At 42.0% G+C, this 23111-nt stretch overlaps 1 protein-coding gene across 10 annotated transcripts in view; it reads right to left on the bottom strand.

Moving 5' to 3' along the window:
- Window positions 1-3179, bottom strand: part of LOC125892096 (membrane-associated guanylate kinase, WW and PDZ domain-containing protein 1-like) — a 138686-nt gene extending 135507 nt beyond the window's left edge. For all 10 annotated transcript variants that reach the window (XM_049581826.1, XM_049581830.1, XM_049581828.1 and 7 more), the window contains exon 1: window positions 2417-3179. In XM_049581826.1, coding sequence (XP_049437783.1) covers window positions 2417-2714 — 298 coding nt within the window. In that variant the 5' untranslated portion in view covers window positions 2715-3179. The remainder of the gene's footprint in view (window positions 1-2416) is intronic.
- Between the last annotated feature and the right edge of the window lie 19932 nt (window positions 3180-23111).

The raw sequence follows: 23111 nt of genomic DNA, 5'->3' as shown, positions 1-23111 counted from the left end.
GCTGAAGCATTGCGATGGATTCAGAGTTTGCAGTGACGCCAATTATGTTCCGCCTTGTTAGTTCACCGTACGGAGCGTTTCACCTGGCAACAATTGCAGCCGGCTCAAACGTGATTGGTCAATATCACGCGGACTACAAAAATCAAAAATCAGGGCTCTTCCACTCTTCTTCCAGAGGCAAGATCTCCGGGGTTTGCCTACAGACTCTACATTCACTGAATGTAGAGTCTGTATATAGAGACTACCATTTAAGTAATAGTTCTATTAAGTGTGCAGCTCTCACAAACGTTGGGAAATACTGCAACACATTCTCAGGTTCCAGTGACTCCAGTGGCAACATTTACTGCTTCTATTTCTCATATATCACCGTAAACTTAAAGGTTCGGTGTGTAAGATTTAAGGGGATTTAGTGGAATCTAGGAGGTTTTTCCCGGGAGTTGAATGTGCTCACCTTATTTCTGATTCACACATTCAGGAGGTTTTTACTGGGAGCTGAATTAACCGCAGAGGTCTCTTTCTCTCCAAAACAAACTCCTCAGTGATTTAAACTGGTAAAAACACTGAATAAAGCAGTTTCACGTTACAATATATTGTTGACGCTTTCTGGCATGTCTGATACGGGCCGCTGACCTAGCACCTGCTCCTCCGTCCTCGCCTTTTTTTCTCTGATAACTTCAGATCCAGACGTTCAGCAGGTTTTTTACTGGGAGCTAAATTATCAGCAGAGCTCTCTTCCTCTCTAAAGCAAATAAACTGCGTGAGTTAAACTGGTAAAAACACTGATTAAAGCAGTTTCACATAAAAAAAGCAAAGTTTTTCCGATGACGCTCATCGCGGAGGGCTGCTAACTACAATGGCCGACATGAAAAGGAAAACGCAAATGCCTGTTGATATTCTCATTCATCCAGGTCATAGTTGTCTCAAGGCAATTGAATCGAACGCAACTGGACTTGCAAATGGCCCTGTCTAGAGACGGTGTTTGGTTTCTCTGATATGGGCTACTGTAGAAACATGGCAGTGCAACACGGCAATCTCCGTGGGCGAGGACCCGTTCCCTAGATATAAACAGCTCATTCCAAGGCAACAAAAACACAATTCGTATTTTCATGTGATTATACACAAAAGAAAACACTCTAACCCGGCCTATTATTTGCTTAAATCACTGAAATCAATGGGTCTATATTTGGGACAGGCCTTTAATTCCTTTCACACAAAACTGCTGCTCAGCAAAGATGGGAAATATGATCTAACCGTTTGTTTAAACCAGTATGAACATTACTTTTATAAGCTTCAGATAATATATCAATTATGAATCAATAATTTGATCTAGCTCCGACAGATGAGAGACAGAGAGTTACAGCACCCGGCATACCGACACAACCGAATCTTATCTTGTTAAATCAATACTAACAACTTGGATTGGTGGACCCTTACCAACCAAAGAAAATATGAATAATTTACAGGGTAATCGAGGAATGGACACATAATTCAAGGTAGCCAGCAACCTGCTTTTATACATCTGAAAACAATCTATTAAAAAAATGAACTGCTTGGCAACCAGACCAGGCGTCTAACTGAGACAGATGTTTATTTGTCAAAATGTGTAGCCACACCAGGCCAGTAAAAGAGACTGAGCGTTTAATTTAAGTTTTATGGTATTATATTTCATTCAATTTCTGCCAATATATCCCCCTAAATCCTACACACTGGACCTTTAACATCTTTGAGTTTTGAACTGTAATTTTTTGACACTTCCTGAACCAAATTATCGATAAAATTAAGAAACTTATACATAAATTAATTGATAATGAAAATAATTGGTAATTGAAGCCCTAGAAAGAGAGAAGCAGTGTGAAAATCTAAACCACAGATGGGACACTGCTACTATCAGCAGAGAAAACAACAAGCAACATAGGGCGACAGTGGCCTTTGAGCCTTTGGCAGAGAAAGTAAAGGTATCATGTCAGAGGAGTGGCAGCAGACTGTGTGTGTGTGTGTGTGTGTGTGTGTGTGTGTGTGTGTGTGTGTGCTTTAAGTGCTGAGTGCAGATGAAGCTCTGGAGCTGGCGGTCTTTGTAAGTGGCCTAATCTGTGACCCCGCAGTGGCTTTAGCAGCAATGTTAGACAAATGAGGGCAGGAGGACTGTCAGGGCAGCTTCATGTCAAAGTGTGTGGAAACTCCAGGCTGCTGTTGGAGGAGAAGATGAGCAGCACAGCAGCACCGTGCGTTCCTCCCTCTGCCCTACTTCACACACGCATCACCATTTTGTTATGTGCCCATAATGCTGTGCCACATGGCAATTATAAAACAACTTCCACTGGGACTCTTTTGTGCGTGAGTGTTAATCTCACTCACACACGGAGACACACACACACACAGAGGAGGATACTGGGGACTTGGATCAGTTTTCTCTTACCTTGACGCACAGTTTTCAACCTGACAGGACCTTTGCAGCAGTTAATCACAGTTAATATGTCATAGAGAGGTAATCCAGACACAGGCAGCCCTTCAACCTCCAGCAGCAGCTCCCCGTCGCACAGTTTACCGTCCTGGTAAACCACAGCATCCTCCCTAACTTGCCCGATGTACGGAAACTCTCCATTCTCCGCTCCGCCGCGCAGCTCCACATTCAGCTCCCCGCACGCGTCCCGGATCACCAGGCAGTCGTTGACTTTGTTGATCCAGTGGTTTTTCTTCTGAATGACTTTTGACATGATGACTCTGCTCCAATAACCCGTTAATTCCGCGGGATGGTGTAAAAACCATAGCACAGAGACAGTCCCAGCAGGCAGAAAACTTCAGGTTGTTCGGGTGTCACTCCAAGTTGGAACATTTTCACCCTCCTCCTGAGCCAAGCCATGCTGCTCCCCGGCGCTGAGGAAAGATCCCAGTGGATCAAAATCCAGATTGCTGTCGCTTCTGTTGTTGTTTCCGCATCTTTGACAACAACACGCGCTCTGATTCCTCTCTGGCTGCTCCTCTACTATCCGCTTTGCATCCAAACACGCGTATCCTTATTAATCTTCAAGTTTCTGTCGAGTATTTTCCCTTTTTTAAACTTTCCACAAGCAAACATTTACCTATCCCGTGCGCAGGTTGGGCTATTGACGCACCCGGTGGCGCCTTTAAGCAGGTAACGCGACAAGTTCATCCTCTGCTCCTGCGCTGTGGATGGAGGAATAGTGGGAGGGGGGCGCATGCGTCCAGCTGCTACTCCACGAGGGAAAATCCTCCCCGACCCCACACCTACCGGGTCCTGAAGCTCCTCCCCGCACGAGTTTCCAAACGGATTACAGCGATCTCCGCGTCTAATCCCCCCAGGAGCTCCAGCATTTAGTCCTTATTCATAAATAATGGAGCCTCACCACAGAGCCCAGTTTCCCTCTGCAGAGAGCAGAGCTGCAGCTTTGCGGAGGCTGATGGTTCAAACTCCAAACCAGAAGGTGCCAGAGGAGCCAGGAGGAGACTTTATTCAGGCATACTTTCATTATGAAGGTGACAAGCTCAGAGCAAAAGCTCCAGGACAAGTTTAAATGAGTATTTGCATCAATTTGCCCAACATAGTTTTAACACTCCTCATACAGACAATAGAAAACAACTCAATGAAATAAGTTTAATTTAGATATACTTATATAGTTTATTATTATTGTTATTTATAGTAGTAGGATTTATTCTTGTAGTAGGCCCTAAAGGCAAATTCAGGCGTAAGGCCTCCCTTCAGCCTTTCTCTGGTGATAACGTTTGTAAAAGAAGCAGGGGCGTAGCTTTAGTTTTAGCAATGGAGGGGGTGACTCATGCAATGTAGGTCTGGGGAATTGACCTTTCGTTAAGTTCCACCCACAGACGCAGACTGGCCAATCGTAACGTAGCATCGGGCCGGCTCAGACCAGGGCCTGACCACAACACAGCTGTGCTCCAGTGACTCTAATGCAATCGTTTCAGATTTCCTTCATTTTCAGGCTGGTTTAGTGGATTTGGAGCTAAATGTTGTGCCTGGAGCACATCGTGTATTAATGATACTCGTTACCTGGAGAGGTTGGAAAAAGATATTTGTTTCTTCCCTGTTCCAAAACCAAAATCAAACCCTGAAAAGTGTAGGGTTAGCTAGCTAGCTACTGAAGATATAGCCTACTGAATGTATACACATGCTGCTTTTGTTTTTTATTGATTATAACAGTGAATAAAGACCGACCCTGCTGTACAGGAACCAGTGAAGGGAAGCAGGGAAATTTGCTGACATTGAACCAGCTGTGTAGCATCACAGTGTGTGCAGATGAACGTTGTTTGACTTCCCCTGGAGATCCCTGCCGGTCCAGCGGCAGAGATCCGGGTGCTGGCAGCAGCACGGGGGTAAAGCCAAACACTGTTCATCTGCACACACTGCGATGCCACACAGCTGGCTCAATATCAGCAAAGTTTCCCTTTATATTCATTGTCTTGTGTGGCGATCAGCAGTGATGTGGTGGTTCACTTTTACACTGTGATCTGTAGCCTATAGTTCGGCTTTAGCTTCTAACTATCTTTGTCTATTTAACCTGTTGTTGCTGCTGAGTCAGTTTGACATCCTGGATATATCCTTCAAACACAGACTGTAGACCCCTCTGTCTGCTTCTCTCTGGAATCACTCTTTCATTTTTTCCAAAATGGTAGTATTTCTTCAGGGAGTGCAGTTAATGACAGTGTGGGCTCCATGCTTACCCTGACAGCTTGTCGGACCATCACAAAGGGACAGGGCTTAGCAAAAGGTCAGTTGAGACAGGCAAAATGAGTAGCCACACTGGGCTAGTAAAAGAGACTGGGCATTTAACAGAGACTAGGCTCTTAACTGAAGTTTTACGGTAATAAGAAATGTGTTCAGTATTTTCAGCACAATGCAAACTGACTTCAAGTGTGTCCAAGGTCATTTTAACTACATATATACAACATAGAATTATATTTTGTGTGTAAACTTTAATCTGCAAAGCTGTAGTAGAGAAGCAGGGACAATGTTTCCCTCTGTGGAGTATAAAGTTACATAAAATAAAAATATTCTAGTGCCTCAAAACTGTACTTGACTGCATTACAAAACAAATAATCAACCAGTAAAATGTTTTGCATTATTATAGATAGAACTACCCGAGTACGAGGCCCAGGCAGTTCCCTCTCCACCAACAATAATCCAGTTCAACAATGAGTTCACTTGATGGGCAGAGGAGTGTTTGTAGCCTGTGGGGGGTGTTTTGTTGTCACCTTTCTATAGATGAATTAAATCATTATTTCTAAAGCAAATATTTAAAGTTGTGTCTTTATAAATAACCTTTAAACACCAATTCAAACCATCATCCTGTAAACCTGCCTGATTATAAGTCGTAGTGTCTCAGACAGAGTGGAGCTGCACCCTTTGTCACATTAACCTCACCTTTGCAAAGGGTTAAAGACACACACAACCCCCACACACTTATAGTAGCTTATTGTAAACATATACATTTCATATTAGGTTTGTATTTTAGTCTTCTTGACAAGCTCAGACTTTTTCTTTCCTGCAAAGTTCACACTTTATAGTTCAAATAAGTTTTCCTGTGACAGCCCAAAGCAGAAGCCAAACCAATGTGATTTTTAGTGAAAGTCAAAAGACCCATTGTTGATGTTTGACAGAGACATAATGATATGAATATCTGCACTTAGGAAAAGAGCAACGGGGGATCAGGTGAGAAACACATGCCACTGCAGGGGAAAAACAGGCTCTCTGTGTTTCCTGCCTGTTCAGATAAAGTACAGTAACTGGCACTCTACCACAGGCTGCGAGGGCAGTGGCCTGGATAGCTGTGCATGAAAGGCAGCTTTCCATCCCATTACATCTCAGTGTTGAGTGCTGGGAGTGTTCATGTTGACTCAACTGTGTCACTTTTACCTCTCCCGATAGTCATATAGACCATATTTGTCTTGGCTAGAATATAGCCGTCATTATCTGTTTCCTTTACGCGGTCTGTGTTACATTGATGTACCTGTGAGTGTCTGGTAAAGACAACATACATGACGTGCTGTCTGTCATTATTCTATGTGCTGCAAAGTGGGCTCCATTCTGCCAGTCACATGTCACATGACATTCTCAGCGGGGACAACCAACAGCTGCAGGCCGATGAATGTGACACACATCCAGCTCTGATGTGCTCCGACTGGTGAGGTGAGCACTGTTCCTCACATATAGCCCTGTGATTAAACCATCATCTGAAAACTCTCAACTCAATCACCAGATATGTTACATTTATATGTAGCAGATTTGTTGAAACTTTACATTGCAATTTCAAGTTCTATGTTGTGACAGCGCTGTGGTTAATGTGGGGTTCGACTTAAACATAATGTTTTGGCTTAAAATGCCCAGGTTGGTCACTACCAACATGGTTGGACACATCCCGAAACGTTGGTCTCGCACAGTGGTCCCCTGCTCGTCGGACGTCTCATGTCATACCATCCACCATCCCCTCCTCCTCCTGATGAGAAACTCAGCTCATACATGAATGAGATTAACGAAGGGTCAGTTCTGAGACTGTTGTGTATAAATGGTTCTCAAATAAATAATAAATACTTGTCCATACCTATTGAGTACAGCATACCATACCATGACTTAGTCATACCAAAAATTAGAAAAAAACAACAACATTGGGCCACAGGGGGAGCCACAGCGATCAGTCGCATTTTAGCCATTTTTAAGCATTTTTCAGTTGTTATAGCGCCACCCAGTTGCCAGTTAGAGTTAAATTTCTCCAGTCACCTTGAGGCGTCCTGTTCTACATATCTACCAAGTTTAGTACAAATCAATGTGGTGGTTAGGCCTAGATAAGAAATTAGCTCTCTAGCGCCCCCATTTTCTTTGATGGGGTCAATAATGGAGGGGTCTCCTCAGATTATGTGTGGTCATATGCCTACAAAGTTGCGTGGTGATCGGTGAAACCCTGGAGATGTTATACACCTTTATGTGATGAGCCACGCCCTCTGCAATATTCATTGCCTTATAGAAGCTCAGTTTTAGTAAGTTTTCCAACTTTTGCCAAGAGGGAACTTTAGATATTGGTCCCTAGATTATGTTCACCGAGTTTCATGCAGATCGGTCAAACTTCTGAGAAAGAGGTCGATTTTAAGTGTTTTTCAAAAAATTAGTTAATTAGTTAATAAGTTAATTAGTTAGAGATCTTTCCCTAAGAAATGAGACACCACTCCATGCAAATCGGCATGGCCGACGTGCAGGCATATGTCACGCGTAGTAGCGATGCAGTGAAAATGCCGGCTTCAGTGCTTGTGTTGTGGCGTGTTCTATGTTTATTCTTCTCCGTCTGATGAATCAACGGAGAAGAAATGCTGAAAACAGGAGGCGCCTACGACCAGGGCTGCCCCTGACCAAATTGGGGCTCTAAGCGAAATTTTATTTGGAGGCCCCCATCCCAAATGTATCATAGGTACAAAATGACCGCACAACAACTTGCCATTTAACTTGACAACCTTTATTGGCAACAACAAATGTACTGTAGATACAGTAGTTTGGCTGTATGAGTCAAATAAAATAAAAAATTCAACCTGAAATAAATAAATAAATATTAAATAAAAATAACTTCAAACTGAAATAAATAAATAAACAAATCTGACTCACAAATAGCCATTAATTACTCATCAAAAGAAAGTAACTTCCACTACCTCAATCCCCCACCCTTGATTAAACACTGAAAATAAAATAAAAGAGGGAGACAGGTTTTGCCTATTTAATCTTATTTTGTTATATTTCTCCCTCTCCCCTCTCTGGAGGCGTCTGATCTCCCTCAACCCTCCGCCTCTCCCACCTTAATTAAACACTGAAAACAGAAATAAAATACAGAGACATTCTTTTCTATTTTCGTCTTATTTAGCTATATTTCTCCCTCTCCCCTCTCTGGGAGCATCCGACCTCCCGGCCCCGCACATACCCCCGAAGCTCGGGTCTCCCCCTCCGTGGAGCCCGCTCGCCCTCCCGTCCCCGCACATATTCCTGAGGCTCTTTTGGACGACATGTCGACAACTCTTCACCTGCTGCAGCTCTGCAAGTGCCTGCCGGCGCACCCCTCTGATTGTTCAGATGTCGAGTGCTGTCAATCATTGCAGCGACGCATGGGCGGTCAGGTCTCTTCTCTCCTTCCTCGAGCTGATTCTACGCGCGCCTCATGGTAGCAAATATGCGCATCCATTGCGCATATGCACAAATGCGTCCCCTCGCAAAATGTGGCCCCCCCATGGAAGATGAGGCCCTACGCACAGCGCGTGTTCTGCGTTTAGGGAGGGGCGGCCCTGCCTACGACGTCTTTTTGTTCTGATTGATTTTGTTCGGGTAAGTCAATTTGTTTAAATATTTTGATGTTGTGTTCAACCGAGTTGCTGATGAGCTTACGCTAGTCCAAACATCTGTTGTTTGTGTAGCCTATATTCCGATCGTACAGTAACAAATTGTTTTCCAAAACTTGCCGAAGTTGCTGACTTTGCAAGGTGTTCTGGGAAATTTCATCTTCCTCTTAGTTGTAAATGTGGGTCAGGGCTCCCTTGGAAGCCACTTCCACTACCTCAATTCTGTTTTGGGACACCACTAGCCTAAACGTGAATGTGCACAACCAAGTGCAAGTGGGTATTTCTAGGGGAAGTGTGGGTATTGGGACAGGCCCTTAGTTAAACAGATAAAGACACAAATACAGATAATGATGTACCACTCATTCCTGAAGCTAATCAGCTGCTAGCTGTAGCTTCGTATTCAACAAACAAGACAAGAGAGTGGTGTCAATCTTCTTATCTAGCTCTCAGCTGGAAAGTGGATACGTGTATTTCCCAAAATGGTGAACTGCTCCTTTAACAGCTTCTACAGGAAAGTGAGGCAGGTCAGGCCAGTCAAGTCCTGAGGAGACGTGTAATGAGGAAAGTGAAAACATCTGTGTGAGTGAACCATTAACAGCTTCATGTTTATGGATGTCACAGTGAGGTACTCTGTAAATCAGTTTTAGAATGTTAGAAACAAGATTTTTTATTATGATTACAGTTGTCAGATAAAGTATCCTTAGTAGTATTTTTATTCTCTCTGAACAGATCACATAATGAAGGCCCATTTCCACCAGTAATCAAAAGAAATCTTCAATGCTCCACTCTGTGTTTATTCTGTTGACTCCGGAGGAGTGTAATAATTTGTACAAACTGTTTCTCCAAGAACAGAAAGTACACACTAACACATTGTTTCCCTGGTCACTATGTTACGACAGATAAAAAAAAGCAGGACTTTGAGTGCTACATGAAGGCGAGCCTGCAGCAACAACCCGCGATATAATGAATGTAATTCCTCCAGAATTGTGTAACACAGAGTGTTTAGTTTTATGAGTGACAGTAATTGGCTGTCCAAACCTCAGGAATGCCATGAGTCCACAATCAGTACATAGTAATCAAACATTAACCAGCAAGTCAAACATTGTATTGACCTGTCATGGCGGTCAAAAGACACTGCATCAAAGCTCTCGCCGGTGACAACAAAAAGACTCAAGGTGTTTCACTGAGTCACATCATTCACTTTGCAGAACATGTTCTTACTTATAGTAGTTTATTCTTTGCCTATCTGACTTTATTCATGCTTTATGAATCAGACATTAGAGGAAAGGAGTTCAAACATGTTTTTATAGAGAAATAGTTTCGATGTAACATGTTCTTCTTTCGCTGTCCGTGCATATGGTGTCCTGTGGGAGACTGAAATACCCGCTCAGCTAATACATAAAATATTTACATAATCTCACTGTAACAGGAAAAAAAGATGTGCAGTTTGTTCTTGGAAACAATTCACATTTGTGACAGACTGGAGTGTGAAATGATAGTTTGCTCTCCTTCAGAAATATTGATCATCAATTGGTGAATTAAAGAGCTCACTCTACTCAGATTTTATATCAAATAAAGTTGTTGGCATTACCACAGTGTGAGTTATGCTCCAGTGACTGTGTTTGGACAAGTTGCCATATGGCTTGGAAAAGCTTAAAAGTCTCTTAAAGGTAAATTGTGACTCTATTTTCTAATTTTTGAGCCATGGTGGTTTTATATTTGTAAAACATAACTCGAGCATTTTAAAAATCTGTGACATCATCACGGTGTAAAGTCTATGAGCTGAGCAGGAACTCATGGGAGGGGCCAGTGGGTGAAACACTACGCTTATCAGTATTGCCAGGTGTACGATAATTATCGTATTTGTATGTATTTTGGCCCTCTGTACGACCAGTAATCCCAAAAAAGGCCAAATGTACAATAATTTGACCATTTCGTGAATGTGTGGTTGTAATCAGTATGCCAGAGGGGGGGTCGACATGCAGCAAAGGGCCACAGGCTGGACCTGAACCCGGGCTGCTGCGGCAACAGCCTTGTACATGGGGCACCTGCTCTACCACTAAACCACCGACGCCCCCAAAATACGATAATTTTTAGTCTCTGGTACGATAATACTACATTTCCTACCTGGCAACGCTAACGCAAATGCAGTGGGCTGCACGCCACAGAAGTAAACTTTTCTGGCATATGCACCAGGCGAGCAACTCAACTGGAGAGAACAGGCGCCATCTTGGTGTCCAGTGTCTAGTCATTATTAAAATCTATGGGCTAGCAGCTAGAAGCTAGCAGCTAACAGTGCAAACAGTGTTGACCTGGTGGCGAACTGGAGGGTGGGCGCTATGCCATATAAGCGCAGTGCAGAGTGTGCACGTGTGGCTACCACAACAACAAACAGGGAAACTCGGATTACACCACACACAGAGGGAGCGTGACTTAATGCTGTGGTCAGGATGCCATTATTCCACTGTATCTTTACACAGCAAATAGCTGTCTGCTGTTATATTAATGTTATGAATGTTAGAGTTCCTTTGAGGAAATGCCACTGTGAAGTCCCAGTTAGTGAGCATTGTGTGTGCACTGGTCACGCTGATGCCTTAAGTTACCTTCTTGTGCATGTGAGAGGGATTAGTGCAACACAGTTGAACAGCTGGTCATTGGAGTTTAGAAAGATTTATTTCTGTTCCACATGAAAAAAATACCCATCATGCCTCGACTTTGTATCTCACACGCTGCGTTCCTCATACTGCTGCACGTTTGATGAGCGCATCCGATCACGTGTATTGTAAAGAAGTGTTTTAATCACAGGGAGGCCTGAGAAACAAAGTCGGGCTGTGCAATATAAGGGGTATTGACACAAAGATGCGATCAGCGGCTATTTGTAATTCACAAAAACATCTGAGGGGCAAAGTGTTTGTGTTGTGAAATCATGAGAAACAGACTCGTGTACACCTGCGGAGCAAGATGGCTGGAGGGTTTGTTAAATAATGCAGCAGTTACCAGCTGAATCCTCATATTCCAGATGTCTCACAGGACACAAGGTTCAAATCTTCTCTTTTAGAGAAACCTGTAATAATGCAGCGAGCGGCAGCAGTTACATTTTAATGAGCATGATCTTCTCTTGCATTCGCACGTGTGAAATGTGGCAAAAATCGCATGATGGAAGCACATAAATGACAAACTACAAGTGCGCCTTAAAAAGTCTCATATGGGAATCATAACTGTCCTGTCAAACTGAAGACCAGGGAGCGGCGGGGGGGTTGGGGAGGAGAGAGATGAAGAGCCGAAGGAAGATATGGAAACACAGAACAACTCAAAGACAACAGAATGACAGAACATGAAATCATGAAATATCGCAGCAGGGAACTGTCTGTGACGATAATTTTGACCACTCATTTAACATTAGGGCATTGCTGAGCTCATAACTAACAGAGAGTGAGAGGAGGGACGGGGAAGACACAGGATGACACAGCGACAGGAGTTGTCATGCAGCGGATGTTGTACTCTGGACCATCCAACCCCCCTCCCTTACATAAGAAACACGCTTGGCTGCAGGCATAGAAAACAAGGCCTGTCCCCATGCATTGAGCCTTCCCCTTCACTGGTTCTTAACCATGCAGAGCACAACAGGAGCAGACAGTGAGCAATATTGAATTATTCAGGCACAGAGAACATTGCAGCAACGCAGGGAACAGGACTGTGTTGACTTTAGACTGAAAAAGCAAAGCAATGAGAATTCAAAAAGGCGAAGTTGGTTATTCATGCAAATTCCCAGAGTGTTTCTCTGTGTGCTGTTTGTTATGAAAATGTTTATTATGTTGTTCATTATGCATGCTCAGTGGTACGAGGTTACTGTATTTACTCAGGCCCTGTACATTAAGTACCACCATGAGACTATTGTACTTTACTTAAAGCTGCAGTTCGTCTCATCTCGACCGAGCTTTACAGCATCTTTCAGCCCACTGTTGTAGTTCACTTCAGTAAACATAATTTCCAGATGCAGCAGGCCAGCCCACTCACCAGAGGAAAATGCTGGCTTTGTCTTTTTCTGCAAACCACAAATATGTTACATTTGCATGTTTCATACATATCGTATCAATGTTATCTGCTAAATTTTGACATCGGGAGAATGATAGGATGGTGGGTGTTACTTAGGTGGGACACCAGACGAGCTGCAGACCACTGAGCAAGACCAACAAACAACCAAACCAGTTGTGTTTTGGTGAGTCATTGCTGTGTTTCCCTCAGCTTTTGAGGCCCCAGACCAGGGGTGTAAATATAGACAGTGCAGGCAGTGGGGTTGCTACGGGGGCCTGAAAGGTGAGTAGGCCCATAGAGTGTGGGGACTCCAACAATGTGTTGGGTGGAGAATGGGCCACCTTGAAAATATGCCTGTGTTCAAAGAAGAACTCTCATTAAATTAAAACCAGTGCCATTTGCTATATATACCCTTGAAAAAGGCAAACCCATCTCCGCCATGTTTAGGTTTTCTTTTTGTAAAATAGTCAATTGTGTCTATAACAAAATTATATGCTTATTCTATAACTATAAATCAACTATTCTAAAAAGAAAAAAAACACTTTTCTATAACTATAAAAAAAATATTAAAAATGTTAAACTAAATTAATAATTTCTTATTTTCTTTGGTATTTTTTTGTTAGGTACAGATATGCAATGACGATTGCTGGGTAATATGTATATTGATGTTATCCAATGTCAAGTCTCTAATCATGTGATGGGACAATGTGCACAATAGTGTGCACTTGGGCCCAGTGTAACTTACACCACTGCCCCAAATGTAGGTGTTTTGTAGCAACCCATCAGCTGGGATAGTGCCACAAAAAGGGTTCTTTTTTAGCAAGACACGGCGGGACGAGAACGAAAGTTAAGGCGGCCAGCCAACACCAACTTTCACATGGAAGAGTGGTTGGTGTCCCGCAAGATTCTAAAGCCAAACCCTGTTCCTTTTCTTCTAAACCTAACCACGTGTTTGTTTGTTTTTTGCCTAAACCCAACTACGTACGTTAGTTGTGGAGGAAAAAAAATGTCAATTCGCGGTGTTGTACTGACGTAGTGCTTTTATTTTGAAAGAGACTGTATGTAAATGGCAAATTTTCTTGTGAAAACTGAAGTGTATTTTGAAAGAAGATAATGCATATTACAGGCAGAACTTGATATGGTGTCCCAGAACGTCAACAACCAACATTGTATCCGGACTTGGAAGGTCCATGAAGCCCAGTACTCCTGTTAATACCTCCCCAATTTCTGATTAGGTGGACGTAATAACCCTTAATACACATAACGTTAATCATCCCTACAACAGTAAATACTTTTCCCCTAACCTGGTACGAAGTGTGCGCTGCACATGTGAGCATATTTCATGATCGCCTCCGTCCAGTCCTTTGGTCTTATCACATTTAACCATAGTTGTCTTCAGTTTTGTTGACGGGCAGTGGCGGCTTTTATGAGATAAAATTTAAGTTTGGGCCATGACTCCTTCTATTCTGGCTCCCAATAACACAGCAAGATGATATTTTAAGACTCCTATGTAGCCTACAGCCCTGTGGTAGTGAATCATGTTTTGCCTCCAGCTTATAAAGTGACATCATTGTGACAGCGGCCCTGAGAGGGTTCATTACAACTGGTTTTGTGTTGTCAAAAAAATCTGTTAATACAGGTTTAAGTATTCCAATTTTGTGCTACTGAGGAGGAAATATTGTTATATTTTAATACTGTATTTTTGTTTTGAGGATTTTTATAATAGACATTTTTTGCCTTTATTTGACAGAAGAAAGTGTAGAATTAGGGGGGAGAGGAAACTACATACAACAAAGGTCCCAAGGGTTAGGAGGGCTGTAACCACTCCGTAACATTGTACTTTTTAGTCCAGTAAATGTATTTGACAGCTGTAGTCGGCACTCTAGTTACTTTGCAGACAACTTTACATACAAAACAATGATCAACAGTTTGTAAGGTACATTTTAATGATGCTTTACTGTCACATTTTTGAAAAACAAGTTCATGCTGCAACAGAAATTTTTGAGTATTTATACTTTGAGGTACTTTAAGATTCTGAGCACTTCCTCCACCACTGGTACACATACAAACACGTCCCCCTGCTGCCACGCTAACACACAAGATTTCACCCTGATGTATTTTATTAGCAGCCACGAGTTCCACATCACCCGCAGACCTCATGCTCGGTTTAAAAATATTTCAGTGAAGGAGATAATGCGGTTTTCTTCCACCTCTACTCATTATTACAGTGGCTCACAGTTCTCAGCCGGTGAAGTGGACACAAAGTTTTATCACAAACTATGAGCTGTTGTGTGAAGCAGGAGGGGATGGATTTCCTCATGCGTCATGTGTTTGAAGTTTGTGTTCAGCAGCTTACAAGGCAACAACTGAACACGAGCACTCACTGCTGGCAGTGTGTAACTCTAAAATCATGTTCAATTGATTTCCTGTTTAGGACACATTTAAATCAAATTTCAGTTTCCATTCTGCAAGATATAAATGTATGTTAATGAGCAATATTGCCACTGAATTACACCATACGCTCACATTTCCTATTTTAATCTCTGTCTATAAAATCTCACGGGGTGTGAATGACAAATAAGGGACATTTCTGCCTTTGAGGCTTCTTCAATCTACCTGATGAGCACTGACAGTTTAATACCTGAAGGTACAGCTATACCGTATGACAGATTTTATATTTAGAAAACGCAGACAAGTTAAAAGAATTCAATTAACTGCAGTAGATGATCTGCACTGACTTGTACGTTTTTATGTAGGCTACTTGTTTTCACCAAGACAAGACGGCAGCTGCGCCTGAGATCGATAGCTGAGATCTTTCACAACAGGCATCAAAAAGGTGTTTCATTTGTTCCGAGATGCCGCCACAACTCTCTTCCATCAAACATCACATATCCACACAAACACTGCACACCCTCTTGAGACGGACAACAATATAATTAAACCTAATTCTTAGATTCTGTAGCATAATTAGACACTTCAATCAAACACTCAATAATCAAAAGATCCAAAGATGTAACATGAAAAAGACATAAATCCATTTTGAATTGTTTATTATCTAAATGCCATCCTGTTAAGTGGCTTGTTCCTTTCATCAGGAAGTGATTATATGGAGCTCTTCTTCTTTCTTTTGGGCTTTTACGTGCTTCCAGTGAGAGCATCTGTGTGTTTTACCTTCACAGTAATGCCTCTCGTGTGCCTATGACATGTGCTCAATGCGTTTGATGGCCTAATTTCTTCGGTTCTGATGTAACAAACTGTTTCCATATGCTGATTTAAACCTCCCAGTTATGATCCGCAAAACCACTTCATCTAGCTTTTTATTTTAGAGTCTCGACACCTGCTAACAGACTGGAGCGAACAGGTAAATTAGCTCTCAGGAGGTGATGCTGTTTAATAAGGACTGTGACTGACCAGATAAAGGAAATCAAAAACACCCACTAAAGTCAAACTGCATAAACATAAGGCCAAGGAGAGAGAAACAAATAATGATATTCAGCAAACCTGCGTAAAAGCAAAGTAAGAATCTTTGAGCTAAAAATAGAGCGAACCTCAGCGTGTGTTTTTCAGATGAAGAGCACTCAGAGATGTGAGGACCGGACTGATGTGAATCGTTTTCCTCTCGACTGATTTTGATGTTTTGCTCTCAGCTGAAGTGAGAGTCTTAATAATAGTGCCATGCTTTGACTGAGTGCTAATTAGAGCTTCTTATGAACACTTACACAACCCAAATATTCCTCCTCTACAGTATCTCTGATAACAGTCGATGTGTGTAAGTTACACTGTCTCACTCCCAACTCAGGGCAGTGACCCTAGACGTCAAACACGACGCTCTACGTACCCCTCTTGCATCAGTTTTGGACGCTCAGGGCCAGCATGTCAATGTGCACTTGTTATATGCATTGTGTCATTTCAAAATAAACTCAGTTTTCACAGGAGATGTACTTGATAAATGTTTGCAGTGTCTTCTCAAAATAAATTGAGAATGTAGGTAAAAACTTTGTAACTTTACTTTCTGAGGTTTAAGCAACAAAACCATATGATTATGTATCGAAAAAAATACATCATGGCTTGGCTTAAAATAAGTACGTGCCGAGTGCCACTGACCGAGCGTCATATTTGGCAGTTGGTAACTGACAAGCTTTAGAGGACTAATCGTCATTTGGGTTTCGATGAGTTGACAGATACAGTTTCAAATCTGTCTGTTAAATATGAAGTCACAGCCAGGACACTGTTAGCTTAGCTTAGCACAAAGACTGGAAACAGGATTAAACAGTTAGCCTGGGTATGTGCAGAGCTTTCTCTTGGTAATTATCATGGATGCTTTCACATCTAACCTGTTTGGTTCGGTTAAAACAAACTCAGGTCCATTTGGGCTGGTGTGAAAGCTGTAAATTGAATCCTGGTGTGGCCCAAACAACTAAGCCGAGACCACTTAAAATGGTGGTCTTGGTCCGCTTCCAAACAAACACTGGTGCTGTTTGTTTGTGGTGAGAAAGAAACAAACCAACCACAGGATTTTATGATAGCAGATATGGGATGTCAGCATGATTTCAACAGCTAAACCAATTAAAAATCCATCTGCTGATTAGGAAATCTGTCTATCTGAATATGGATACTCCATAACCTATTTATGCTAATGCATACATGTAACCACAGTAAAACATATGTATGTTAGTGAGGGTATTTTCCCTGCAAAAGCTGTTAAAACTACCATCATTGTATCCGACTCTGTACTTTGTCCAGTAAGTCCATTAAAAAGTGTGTGACAGTACTAAGGCCCGAATCATTACTGTGCAAGACTCCTTCTTCTCATCCCGTCTCTTTGTTAGTCATTATTCATAACATGCGATTAATTTGCAGTCTAATAAGAGCCTATTAATAATGCTTCCAATCAGTTGTTTCTCTGTAAGCTCTTTGTGAAACATAAGAATATTAATATAAACACTTTAGAGGGATTAAGTGCTGCTGCATGAATGTCTGTCAGTCATCAGACTTTGATTCTTTCCCCCGTTAAAGGTTTTTCTGGGGGAGTTTTTTTTTTTTTCCACTGTGAGGGTCCAAAGGACAGAGGGATGTCGTATGCTGTGAAGCCCTGTGAGGCAAATTGTGATTTGTGATACTGGGCTTTATAAATAAAATTTATTGATTGAATTGATTTTCCCATGTGGATCCTGATGATGGAGGAGGACAAACACCAAAACTGTCCAATCATCAAGTTACCTGTCAGTCAGTAGAACTTCATGTTTACGCCTCTTGGTTTGTTTGCAAAAAGTCAGTGTGACAGGAATCGAACCAGAACTAAAATACAACAATGTGTCATTTTTTCCCTCTGGTGTGACCAAATGAACTGAACTACATGTGTGAAAGCACCCGAAGTGAACTCTTATTATATTTGGTGTCATTATCTTAAGATTCTTTATATTCTGTATAAAAAGAAAGAGGGCGGCACAGTGGTGTGGTGGTTAGCACACAGCAAGAGAGATGCCGGTTCGATCCCGGGTGTGGGAGCCCTTCTGTGTGGAGTTTGCATGTTCTCCCCTTGTCAGCGTGGGTTCTCTCCGGGCACTCCGGCTTCCTCCCACAGTCCAAAGACATGCAGATTGGGGACTAGGTTAACTGGTGACTCTAAATTGTCCATAGGTGTGAATGTGAGTGTGAATGGTTGTTTGTCTCTATGTGTCAGCCCTGCGATAGTCTGGTGACCTGTCCAGGGTGTACCCTGCCTCTCACCCAATGTCAGCTGGGATAGGCTCCAGCCCCCCCACGACCCTCAAGAGGATGAAGCGGTTAGAAGATGAATGAATGAATAAAAAGAAAGAATCACAACAGAAAGTATTCCTACGTTTTTATAATGAAAAATGTTAACCCTTTGATTCTGCACTGTTCCCTTTTCAAAAATGTACTTGTATTAGCTATTTCTGTGAGCTTTCTGTTCTGTTTCCTGTTCATTTAAAAGTTAATAAACTTTTATTTTGTCACCCATCTCCCATTATTACCCCATTAGTGGTAAAGATCTAAGATTAAGAGCATTGTTTCTCCATTTTTTTTTACATCTAACAGTTTTTCTTCTGGTGACTAATGATCATGACAACCTTTAGAGCAACACTTGGTTGGTTGGTTGAGGAAATTGGAAAATTCTGGCAACAAAGTTCAAACTGCATTGCTGGGAAATGCAGCAAAGCAACAAAGCATTGATTACCAAAATGAAGAAAAAAACCCATTGTGGTCTTGAAGACAACAGAGATGACAACAATAGCAGGGACACAATGAGACATTTCCATGAGATGAGTCAGCCCCTCATTGTGAACATTATGGAGAGGATGTTTGGTGGGTGTGAGGATATGGACGCTTGTTGTCCAGGAAGTCACAAAGCTAAGCAATTAGAGGAGGATGCCTTTTTTTTAATAAGGATATCCTGTGCACACAATCCTGTCATGTGATCGAAGTAACCATGACCATTGTGAGAGAGCTTTGAATGTAGCTGCCATTGTGTTCTGTGCTTTTATGTAAATGTGTTTGTCTGGATGTGATACGATGTGTTGTATTGTACCCTTCCTAATGGCTGATGTTGCAAAAACATGCTGACAACAAGCTGAAACTATTTAGATTCTGTATTTATGTGAATACCACAATATAATAATATTCCATTAAATGTAAAAGACCTGCATTCAGAGGCCTACTTAACAGGGTTGAGCTGTACATTCTGATAAAACTGTATCTGGTAGGAATCATGTACATTTTACAAGCTTCAACTGTGTAAAATGTGCCAATATATGAACCTGTGATGAAGGAAAATCATCATTTTGGTGGTGTCATGACCCGGCTTGAGATGGCAAAAGACAGGAGACACACGGTGTAAACTGAAAGGTGTACAAATATATTAGTTAACATAAGATAACTTAAAAAACACAGTAAAGTCATGAGATGTGTGAATCAGTGAAAAATCAGTGTGAAACTCAGACTAAAAAACAAGGCCGAAGCCAATATACCGAGAATATGGTGCTGGATGAAGGAAGACAAGGAGCTGAGTGAAACAGCCAGCTCTGAAATAAGCTGCCCTGCGAGACAGGCCAGGTGCTCCCAGTTGTACTGATCGACTCCACCTACCAGGACCTGTGAGACAACAGAGAGACAGGGGAAAACACACACACACACAACAGGCCCTGCTGAAGCAGGAGGGCCGTCACAATAGTTTTCTTACTCTTGTGATCAAAAATGATCTGATGCTTATTTCTGAGGTAGTTCTGTAGATTTCTAATAAATAATAAATATTAGCAACTTCTGATCATTGCATATCAATATCAGGCCTAAAGGCAGAAATTGTGTAACACAATAAGCATGGGCGCCTCCTGTTGAAGGTGTTACGGGCACGTCCCACTGGTGGGAGGCCCCGGGGCAAACCCAGAACACGCTGGAGAGATTACGTATCTCTCACGCCTCGGGGTCCCCCAGGAGGAGCTGGAAAGCGTTGCTGGGGAGAGGGATGTCTGGGGTGCTTTGCTTGGCCTGCTGCCCCTGCGACCTGGCCCCGGATAAGTGGATGAAAATGGATGGATGGATGGATGGATGGATGGAATAAGCATGTTTTCTTTAGCATATGATCACCTGATAATAAGAATCATTGTGTTTTTGTTACCTTAGAATGAGCTGTTTAAATCTACTTAAGGAGCAGGTCCTTGTCTATGGAGATCCAGCCCGTTCTCATTTAAAAGTCGTCCAATGCTGCTGCTTTGTCAGTGATTTCAGTGTCAGACACCTCATGCCAAAAGCCACCTTTGGTGTTAATATGGAACACGGCCGGTGTCAGTTTGTAACATGGCTGTAGATGGCACCTGTCGCAGCAGCATGAAATGCAGGTGAACCACGTCAGGTTGAAACACCGCCGATAACGACATAATATCAGGAGCTATAAAGTCTCTATAGGGTGGGCAGGTGGGAGGGGAGGTAGATGGGTCCAACCAACCCTGGATTTTCACCCAGGAGCCCAGTGTTTGCTTCTTGTATGACAGTAGAGCCAAACCATGATGTTTTTTCTAAACCTAACCATGTGCTTTTATTGATGTCCCTGTGTCGGTAGCGGCGCCCTGGAACGTCAACAGCAGATGCAGAAGGACACCTAGAGCATAATATGTAGACATGAAAGGGGATACGTGACTTGGGATGAGATTGTGTTGGGAGTTTGCCATGTTGCAATGCCATGTTTCTACAGTAGCCCAGAGCAAACAAACCAAACACTGGCTCTAGATAAGGCCATTTGTGTTTTTGAGTCAGCCACTGTAGGTAGCAGCCTATTAATGACTAGAGCGCTGGAAAAACACTGACTTTTTTTAATGTGAAACTGTTTTATTCAGCGTTTCTACCAGTTTAAATCACCGGGTCCGTTTGTTTTGGAGAGGAGGAGACCTCTGCCGATAATTCAGCCCCTGGTTAAAACCTCCTGAATGTCTGCATCAGAAATAAGGTGAGCACACATTAGCAGGTGTTGCACTAGTGGCCTGTCTGTGAAGAGCCAAACGGCATTGGAGAAACACTGATTTGTAACATAAATCTGATTTATTCAGTGTTTTTGTCGGTTTTAATCACCCTGTCTGTTGGTTTTGAAGAGGAAGAGAGCTCTTTGGATGATTCAGCTCCTGGTTAAAACTTCCTGAACCACTAAAAGAATTCTAACTGGGAGAAGTTTTAGCTGGTTGCAATCTGCAATCCTTACCTGAAGATGCTACTAAATCCCCCCTAATCTTACACACTGAACCTCTGGGATAACAGCTTACAGTTAGTGTCCATCCACACTGGGTTAAGCCACACCCATGTCTGGTTTAAACCCCACCCACTCCAAGTATTAATAGAGATACAGACAATTTAGTTGATTAAACAGATACTGATAATGGTTTACTTGCTTATACATTCTTAACCTGAAGTTCAAAATGATGCCTAAACATGTAAGTACCATTTTAAAGTTGTAGTTTGTTGAGCTGGATCTAATTCAACCACATACTTTTGGGCAGTTTAGTCTGTAACAATACAGAATATTTGATAAACTGATCTTAGGTTTTGTATGTAAAGTCTTGTAAATGTAGCAGACGAGGGAAACTAAACAACTGGACCTAATTTTGGTGTCTGATGAGCATTTATTTATCAGTTAAACCACTTGTAACATCCTAACACAGGCTCTCAGAGCGTCCTAACACTGCATGATGTGATATCATAACACCGCAGTGTATGAGATCAGATGTACAGTAGGAGGCCACATCAGGATTACAGACTTTAAGGTGGGTCATATTTCCTGCTTGTGATTTGAAAATAAGCAGCTCGTTTCACTGTTGACATTTTCATTTTTGTGTTTGGCACTCACCGCATATATTTGATCCTCCGTTTAACCAAAGCAATAAGCTTTAAACTGCTGGATCTTTCTGTAAGCCCTGGAAAATGATCTGACCGCCAATGGCCTGAGTGGCCTCGCTTTTGATATTAGCCAGACTTTGATGTACAAAACAGTTGGCTTCACAAAGCTTTGTACTGTGGCTGTGCTCTGTCTCATTTATTGAATCATTTTGGCTCCACTGCTGCCACTGCTGGGGTTCTTTTTATGTCAGCTGGCTGCAATCTGAATCTTTGTCTTGTGATGCAGTGCACAGAGCCATAAAGACACACACACATGCTCATGTACACACGCAAATTATCATAAGTTGAAGGTTTTAATTTCCCAGTTTAAGAACTTATCTGTTTGCAATCATGTTGGTTTTTATCTTGCTTTGCTAATGCTTTTTTTTTCTTTAAGCGCAGCCTTAGACGATGCCAAACTACATGTCACTTCACATACATTTAATCAAGTGAGAAATCTTTGAATCCTAAAATTAGAGTGGGAACTAAAGCCAAGCGTGTAGTTAGAGATGTCTGCCATGCACGAGCAAATTGTATAAATGAATAGGAAATGACAGCCTGTCAACAAAATGTACGAGACAAACAAGCACCAATCAGAGCTACTTAAGAGTAATAAGGCCATACACTGCGTGACTGCGGGCCTGCTGTTATTAAATATTCATGGGTCCAGGTGATGAATTGGCACACTTTGTTGCGTCTCAAACACTGAGAGGCAAAACAAGCGCAGTTGCCATGGATCCTCATGTGTTCACCAGATGTTTCTGTCTTTGTAGAGCACCTGTTTCCTAATAGAGCTCCCTGGGAATCGAAGTGCATTTTCACATGACACAAACCAGATATTTTCACATGTAACCTCTCTCATAGGTAAGCCACGGATTACACACGTGCACTTATCATGTAATTTAACTTGAGAGGCAAATATAAATCACTGGTTAACCTTATTTTATTGTCCATCTGATCTTAATCACTGACTGTGTTTTATATACTGGATATACAGACTCATATCTGTTCACCAGCAGACGCACAGACAATTAGATTTAAATGCTTTTATGTCGACCAGAGGCTGAATGTGGTAGCTTTTGTTTCTGTGCAGCAGAATCACTTGATTTTATTTAGGGGTTTTTTTTCTGATTGGAACATTTTATTTTTATTTTTCTTCTTCTTTTTATTATTTGTTTGTCAAAGTCTTTACCTCCACACGCTATTCTTGATTAGCTCAAATTATTTGCAGCATACACTACTTAAAGGATTTTAAGAGAGACTGGACAGCAACGTTAGACCTTTCTCACAAAGGACATGTGTAAATAATAAAATGAATTATGGCTCAGTTTAATTTATCTGTTGCAGTC

The sequence above is a fragment of the Epinephelus fuscoguttatus genome, linkage group LG7 (genome assembly GCF_011397635.1).
Source record: "Epinephelus fuscoguttatus linkage group LG7, E.fuscoguttatus.final_Chr_v1".
Lineage (NCBI taxonomy): Eukaryota > Metazoa > Chordata > Actinopteri > Perciformes > Serranidae > Epinephelus > Epinephelus fuscoguttatus.
This window is presented reverse-complemented; position numbering and strand designations above follow the sequence as displayed.